General features: G+C 42.1%; 1 protein-coding gene across 1 annotated transcript; it reads left to right on the top strand.

Annotated features, from left to right (window-relative positions):
• Window positions 1-1,527: 1,527 nt before the first annotated feature.
• LOC120039555 (gastrula zinc finger protein XlCGF26.1-like) lies at window positions 1,528-7,693 on the top strand. The gene is made up of 3 exons (XM_038984967.1): window positions 1,528-1,607; window positions 2,082-2,619; window positions 5,271-7,693. The coding sequence occupies exons 2-3, from the start codon at window positions 2,140-2,142 to the stop codon at window positions 6,711-6,713; spliced, it is 1,923 nt and encodes a 640-aa protein (XP_038840895.1). The 5' UTR covers window positions 1,528-1,607; window positions 2,082-2,139; the 3' UTR covers window positions 6,714-7,693.
• Window positions 7,694-8,925: the final 1,232 nt, after the last annotated feature.

Raw genomic sequence — 8,925 nt, forward strand, 5'->3', positions numbered from 1 at the left:
AAGGTCCCTTAGAAATCTGGATTCCCAATGAAAACCCATTGAAAAGAGAGTGACCTCAAAAAATAAAAATCTGAATGGTTTGTCCTTGGGGTTTTGCCTGCCAAATAAGTTCTGTTAAAGTCACAGACATGATTCAAACAGTTTTAGAAACTTCAGAGTGTTTTCTATCCAATACTAATAATAATATGCATATATTAGCATCTGGGACTGAGTAGGAGGCAGTTTACTCTGGGCATGCTTTTCATCCAAACGTGAAAATGCTGCCCCGTATCCATAAGAAGTTTTAAGTGGTTCTAATCACTCAGGTGAACTTAAAAATGTAAAATATGAATGGGAATATACTTCAGTTAGATTTTACTCATAATAATTTCTAGGGGTGCCAATAATTGTGGCACACATATTTTAGAGAAAAATATATATTACATTTAATTCACGTTTAAAAAAGAATAATTTTACTTCAATTAAAGGTTCAATTTTTGTGAATGTTTGAATGAAAGACCAAGAGGATAAACAGCAAATACATGTTTTTCACAGCCCATTTTGCTCATATTTACCAAGGGTGTCAATATTATTGGAGGGCACTGTATTAACCTTTGGTCCTGAATACAAACTGTTATGTTTGGGGAAAATCCAATACAACACATTAATAGTACCACTCTCCATAGTTTAAAGCACAGTGGTGGCTGCATCATGTTATGGGTATGCTTGTAATCGATAAGGACTGGAGTTTTAGAATGGAGCCAAGCACAGGCAAAAGTGTCTGCTTTCCACCAGACACTGAGAGATTAATTCACCTTTCAGCAGGACAATAACCTAAAACACAAGGCCAAATCTACACTGGAGTTGCTTACCAAGAAGACAGTGGATGTTCCCGAGTGGCCGAGTTACAGTTTTGACTTAAACGTATATGAAAATCTATGGCAAGACCTGAAAATGGTTGTCTTGCAATGATCAACAACCAATTTGACAGATTATGAAAAGAATAATGGGCAAATGTTGCACAATTCAGGTGTGGAACGCTCTTAGAGACTTACCCAGAAAGACTCACAGCTGTAATCGCTGCCAAAGGTGCTTCTACAAAGTATTGACTCAGGGGTGTGAATACTTTCAATCAATTTGAACACATTTCTAAAAACATGTTTTCAATATGTGTAATCTATGCATTTATATGTCATTCTATGAATAGACAAGTAACAAAACATGGTAGGTCTCATACCGGTAACAAATTGAATCTCCTTTCACCCCTGGTCCTAGGTACAGCTGCTGGTTGACTGTATCACATGATGCCTTGTGTTGTCTTTATCATGTCCACCTAATAAACAGGTGATTGTTGTTAACATGGTTCAGTCATTCAATGAGGAGCTAGCTTATACTGTCTGGTACGACTTATCCTATCATTCATCGGAAGAGAGAAAAGGGATGGAGTGGGTGTGAAGGTTTGAGGAAATGTAAAGTCTTGGAAATAAGGGCTTTTATTTAGAAGGATTTCTTATTACCATACCGGAAATGACGCCATCGACATGCTCCCCGAGGTCAAAGGGTATACATCAGAACACGTCGGAAGGAAAGTCAAAGACGATATAATAAAATATATTTAGGGTAATCAGGTATTTTGTATGCGTATATAGCGAAATAATATTCGCGTTGTAGATTGGTATTACCAGAACCATGTAGTCGTTAGCTAGCTAGGTCCACATGGATAGTTAGCCCACGCTGATCTAGCTAGCTCCGCTAACGTTAGCTGCTTTGTACACCGCTAGTTATAGCTGTTGTAGCGTGGACTGTAAGATAAACCCAATCTTAAAGTCCACGCTATAACAGCCATTGGGTTTATTATGCTTGCTAGTTACGTCCCGACTGATTTGCTCCAATGTTGGTATTGATTTGGGTCCCCTACACAACATGAATAGAATAACTAAGTACAGTAACTAGCTAGCCAGCTAAGTCATGCTAACAGCAATGGTTCCAGGCTGATCTCAAAACAGGCTGATCTCAAAACGGCTGGTTATATGTTTTACATTTCATCTAATAATGACATGAAATTACAGATGAGTGTTTTGATGTATAAATATTTTTTACAGGTACTCTAAAGTCCTGCCATTGACTGCATTGTCGTTGTTGCCGCACGAGCAGGACAATATGAATCCGCTCAGTTCAGAGAAGGAAACATTGATGGATGAAATCGAAAAGAGTTTATGGAATTTAACCGAGGACAATTTACGCTACATGTGTGAACGTTGTGGAATGGATGGCTCTGAAATTAAAGGGATGAATCATCGCTTATTAAGGCGTAAAGTCATGGAGGAAATGTGGGACAATACGGAGTCAATGAAATCAAAGGAGCAGGGAATGTCTTGGTTAGTCCAACTTAAAGACGACATCAGGAGGATACTGGAGGATGGTAGCAGTGCACTCATGAGTCCCAGCCAAGCCGATGATGATGTAGACTGCAATGAAGAACACAAGGGAGACGGGGACTGGTTGCCTAGCAACGGACTGACAGCGGAGCCCTTGCATCCCAGCCAATGTGATGATGATGATGACTGCGACGAAGAGGGAGGAGCTGGGTTGCCTTGCAATGGACTGGAGGCAGAGTCAGCTCCAGAGAGGAACAGTTACGTGAGTATTTCCCAGTCAGAAAGTGTTTTGTTTCTCAACAGTATTTTCTTGATTCCTTGACCTCCTATAAATGCATTGAAGGAGAATATCTGAGTTTTTTCCTCTTGGACTTTATCCTCCAATGTATTTTAAGAAGACCAAGTAATCAAAGATGATAGGAATCAAGGAAAGTCTAGAAGAAAAAGAAACGCACACCTATTAGGCGATGTGCTGGCTAGCGGAGTGGAAAACTAGAAAATAAAGGAGAGCCGCACACTCTAGGAGCTCAGATGCAAAAATGTAATATCCAACGTTTCGACAGGCAAGCTGTCTTCATCAGGGTATAATCACTGCGGGATGACTCGTTTATATAGTGTCAAAAGACACACAGGTGTCTGTAATCATGGCCAAGTGTGGCCTAATATCATTGGTTAATTATTAAATATTAAAATGGTATACAAATAACAGCATACAAAAAACAAATGGATAGCATATGATCATAGATTCATTTTAGACTACACAAGCTTACAAACAATTACAATGGCAAAGTCACAATAATCACAAGAATGGCTTCAGATCAAAGTCTACGTTGAGACCGAAGGGAGCAAGGGTCTTCAAGTTAAAGATCCAGGCAGCCTCCAGGCAGCCATTTTCTTCTGCAATGTGACCCTAATGAACTACCTTCCAGTGCATGCATTATAACATTGGCTGAAATAGTACTCACACATAACTATTTCATGTTTCTTAATGATTTCTTTATTCAGACGAAGGGTACTGCTATGGGATCCCCCATGGCTCCTAACTATGCTAATTTGTATGTGGGTTACATGGAGAAACGGTCTATTTTCAATCCTCTCAAAAATGTTTTCTTGCCTAACATCATTATTTGGAAACGTTATATTGATGATATTTTTGTTCTGTGGAGGGGTGATGCAAAACAGCTCCAGGCATTCCATGCTTTTCTTAACTCCTGTTCTGAGCATCTGAGATTTACTATGCAATCTGATACACGTCAAATCAGTTTTCTTGATCTTCTGATCCTGTGTGAAAATAATGTTCTATACACTGATCTTTACAGGAAACCTACTGATCGTAACATTTTGTTGAGGGCTGACAGTCGTCACCCACTTCCCTTGAAAAATAGTTTGCCCTACAGCCAATTCTGTCCAATCAAAAGAATTTGCAAAAAAACAATCAGATTTCGACAGAAATATGGCTGAGACGTAAAGAAAGGAGAGGGGGTACAAAAATGATCAGATTAATATTGCCATTGAGAAAATTCAAAACAAAACTAGACATGACCAGTCTCGCAAAAAGAAGCATTCTTGCATTCTAACTACCCGCTATTCAAAGTGCTCTGAACAAATTAAGGGAATCGTTCACAAACATTGGCACATTCTAAAATCCGATGATAGTCTCGGTAATGTGTTTTCGGACCTTCCCTTGGTCGTATTTTCGCGGGGCAGAAATCTCAGAGACCAATTGGTACACTCTGATTTACCACCCCAAGATATTCCTGAACAACGTCTATTTGCGCCCCTACTGGATGGAAATTACAAGTGTAATGGCTGTGCTCAATGCAATGGCACTTATAAAAGCAGATCCTTCAAACACCCACAAACAGGGAAATCGATCCCAATCAAAGGTGTTATTACGTGCTCCACTAAGGCAGTTATTTATCTTATAACTTGTCCTTGTGGTAAAAATTATGTGGGTAAAACAAAGCGCAAATTAAAAGTACGTATCTCAGAGCATTGTAGCACCATTAGGTACAAAAACTTGACTTACCCAGTTGCGGCCCACTTTTTGGAGGCAGGCCACTCGATTTCGTCTCTGCGTTATATTGGCATCGAACATGTCTCCCTCCCTAGGAGAGGGGGTGACCTTGATAATTTATTGTTAAAACGAGAGGCTGCCTGGATCTTTAATCTAAGGACCCTTGCTCCCTTCGGTCTCAACGTAGACTTTGATCTGAAGCCATTCTTGTGATTATTGTGACTTTGCCATTGTAATTGTTTGTAAGCTTGTGTAGTCTAAAATGAATCTATGATCGTATGCTATCCATTTGTTTTTTGTATGCTGTTCTTTGTATGCCATTTTAATATTTGAGAATTAACCAATGATATTAGGCCACTGTTGGCCACGATTACAGACACCTGTGTGTCTTTTGACACTATATAAACGAGTCATCCCGCAGTGTTTGTGATTATACCCTGATGAAGACAGCTTGCCTGTCGAAACGTTGGATATTACATTTTTGTGTCTGAGCTCCAAGAGTGTGCGGCTCTCCTTTGTTTTCGGGGAATCAAGGAAAGACCTGTGAGATCATTTTTTAAAAAACAACATTTTAGTCACTTAGCAGACGCTCTTATCCAGAGAGACTTACATTTATTTAACTAGACAAGTCAGTTAAGAACAAATTCTTATTCGCAATGACGGCCTACCCCGGACGGCGCTGGGCCAATTGTGCGCCGCCCTAACATGAGAAATTAGGGTTAAGTGCCTTGCGTAAGGGCAGATTTTTCACTTAGTCGGCTTGAGGATTCGAACCAGCAACCTTTCGGTTATTGGTCCAATGCTCTTAACCACTAGGCTACCTTTTGAGACTTCAAAATTCCTTGACAAGTACGAGAGTGTTTCTCACCCTGATTCTCTATTTTTCTGATTTCCAGGACAAGCCTCCACCTCCACCCTCCCCTCTCCCAGAGTCCCCAGGTCGTGCCTCTCCCGGCAGGGCCTTGTTGTGCGGTCTGAAGAGGGTGTCTGTACGACTCGACGACTGCAGGAAGACACCAGGGCAGAGTAGCCATATAATACACAAGACAACACAGACAGGAGAGAAACCCCACAGCTCGTCTAATGCTGAACATATCTGTGATCACTGTGGGAAGAATTTTGTCACAGCTACCAATCTAAAAACACATTTACTGTGTCTGACTGGAGAGAAACCACACATGTGCTCTGAATGTGGAAAGAGATTCACGCAGGCCGGCAATCTTAAGAGACACCAGAGAACTCATACTGGGGAGAAACCGTTTGTTTGTCCTCGTTGTGGGAAAGACTACAATGATTCTGGAAACTTAAAGAAACACATGAGATCTCATGTTGTTAAACAACACACAGGGAACCCCACAGTGAAACCGTACCTCTGCTCTGAATGTGGGAAGCAATTCTTTGGAAAACAAAGCCTTGAATATCACCGGGAGGTTTTTCACACAGATCACCCTCACCGCTGTGGTCAATGTAAGAAGAGCTTCATAACTGCAGCAAGACTGGAATCACACACAAAAACACGACACCCGCCAACTGATCCTCTGAAGAATCCACACGTGTGCTTGGAATGTGGAAGGGGATTCCCTGTGGCCGCAAGTCTTAAAAGACACCTGAGAATTCATTCTGAGGAGAAACCGTACGTTTGCCCTCAGTGTGGAAACGGTTACAGTGATCGTGGAAATTTAAAGAAACACATCAGAACTCACACAGAAGAGAAACCCTACCACTGCGTGGTGTGCGGGATGAAGTTTCGTCATACAAAAACGTTACAACGGCATCACCAGGAGAACCACAAGGGGGAGACACTGGGTCCCATCCAAAGGCATCAAGACCCTCTTCCATGCCCCCACTGCGGGGAGAAGTTCTCTACCAAGGCTCTTCTAAAGGATCATCTACGGACCCACCCTACCCGGGTCCACTGCTCCCAGTGTGACAAGACCTTTTCCAATAAAGGTAACTTACTTGTTCATCAGAGGAAACACACTGGAGAGAGGCCTTACCTTTGCCCTCAGTGTGGGAAGAGTTTCTCTCTGGCAGGGAGTTTAAAACTTCATCTCCGGATTCATGCCGGTGAGAAACCTTACTGCTGTACTTACTGTGACAAGAGATTCACAAGGAAGGGCCACTGCAATAGCCACATGCGAATCCACACAGGAGAGAAGCCGTACCAATGCTCTGACTGCGGGAGGAGGTTTGCTGACGGTAATGTCCTGAAAAACCACCGGCGGACCCACACAGGAGAGAAACCGTTCCAGTGCCGCATGTGCGATAAAGCCTTTGCCCAGTTGACCAGTCTGAAGAAACATCAGGAGACACACAGCCATAATCACACTGTGCGATAAAGCCTTGGCCAGTTGCACAGTCTGAAGAAACATCCAGAGACACAGATTCATCCCGTCTCTGCCAGGAATCCCTACGTACCACACATTCAGTCCATCCCTAATACTTACCCACCACGTACCACACAATCAGTCCATCCCTAATACTTACCCACCACGTACCACACAATCAGTCCATCCCTAATACTTACCCACCACGTACCACACAACCAGTCCATCCCTAATACTTACCCGCCACGTACCACACAATCAGTCCATCCCTAATACTTACCCACCACGTACCACACAATCAGTCCATCCCTAATACTTACCCACCACGTACCACACAACCAGTCCATCCCTAATACTTACCCACCATGTACCACACAATCAGTCCATCCCTAATACTTACCCACCACGTTCCACACAATCAGTCCATCCCTAATACTTACCCACCACATCCCTTTGGCCCTCACCTTTTCCATGTTGGCAGTTCTAGGGAGGGGTTTGGGACCAGGTGACTGAAGTTACCAAAGACAAACAGCTGGAAATACAACTTTGTATCGCCGACTTCCTCTCATTAGGGCCATCGGAAGGCATTGGATCAGGTATCTTCTTGATCTCTGGGTTTAAAAGACTCGTCAGCAATCTTACCACCATGACCAGTTCTTTTTAAATGACAAATGTGGGTATCCTGTTAGCCTGACATCCAGACCTGTTTTGTGCTAATATTCCACTCTCCATGCCATGTTTGACATATTAGAATCTGAAAAAATAGATACTGTGTGGAATGTAAACACAACTAGAGTGTTACACAGGCTAGTATGTTGTATGTATAACAAACACTATATATTTTTTGTCTCAGACTGAAATGATTCTGCTCGGCTCCCTGTTCAAGTTGAGTTCACATTTTAGCCCTGGAGTTTTTGTATTAACTGTTGTTAAGATATGTTGTCCATTTGAATTTATTGCCGAACCCCAACTAGAGTTAATAAAAATGGTAACAGAAATGTGTTGTTGGAGTACATTTTTTTTAGTTAGAATGTTTATGTGTAACCTAGGGACGTAGCATAACCTAGGGTCGTAGCATAACCTAGGGTCGTAGCATAACCTAGGGACGTAGCATAACCTAGGGACGTAGCATAACCTAGGGTCGTAGCATAACAGAGTTGTAGCATAACCTAGAGTTGTAGCATAACCTAGGGACGTAGCATAACCTAGGGTCGTAGCATAACCTAGGGTGTAGCATAACCTAGGGTGTAGCATAACCTGGGGTTGTAGCATAACCTAGGCTGTAGCATAACCTAGGCTGTAGCATAACCTAGGGACGTAGCATAACCTAGGGTCGTAGCATAACCTAGGGACGTAGCATAACCTAGGGACGTAGCATAACCTAAGGACTTAGCATAACCTAGGGTGTAGCATAACCTAGGGACGTAGCATAACCTAGGGACGTAGCATAACCTAAGGACTTAGCATAACCTAGGGACGTAGCATAACGTAGGGCCGTAGCATAACCTAGGATCCAAGCATAACCTAGGATCCTACTATAACCTAGGGATGTAGCATAATCTAGGATCCAAGCATAACCTAGGGTCCTGGCATAACCTAGGGTCCAAGCATAACCTAGGATCCAAGCATAACCTAGGGTCCAAGCATAACCTAGGATCCAAGCATAACCTAGAATCCAAGCATAACCTAGGGTCCTACTATAACCTTCAAACGTCACAGGCAAAGTGCATGTAGTACAACATAAAAAGTGAGTGAGGACAGAAATTATTGTATTATTGTTTATTATTAATCAATATTGGCATGACTGGTGTAATTCTATACTGAACCAAAATATAAAACGCAACATGTAAAGCGTTGGTCCTATGTTTCATGAGCACAAAAAGCTTATTTCTCTCAAATTTGGTGCACATATTTGTTTACATCCCAGTTAGTATTTCTCCTTTGCCAAGATAATCTGTGTGACATATCAATAAACAGATTAAACAGCATGATCATTACACAGGCGCGCATTGTGCCGGGGACAATAAAAGTCCACTCAAAAAGAGTTGCCTTACTGCTGTATTTACTGTGACAAGAGATTCACAAGTAATAGGGCTAAAATAGAAGTCGTTCCTATTTCTGACGCAGATCACGCTGAAAGTCATCTCATTGGTTTATAGAAGCAGATACCCAGTGCCATCTCCTCATTGGTTATACCCACGTGGGTGATTGAAAGACGAACTTT

This window comes from Salvelinus namaycush, unplaced genomic scaffold (assembly GCF_016432855.1).
Source record: "Salvelinus namaycush isolate Seneca unplaced genomic scaffold, SaNama_1.0 Scaffold28, whole genome shotgun sequence".
Lineage (NCBI taxonomy): Eukaryota > Metazoa > Chordata > Actinopteri > Salmoniformes > Salmonidae > Salvelinus > Salvelinus namaycush.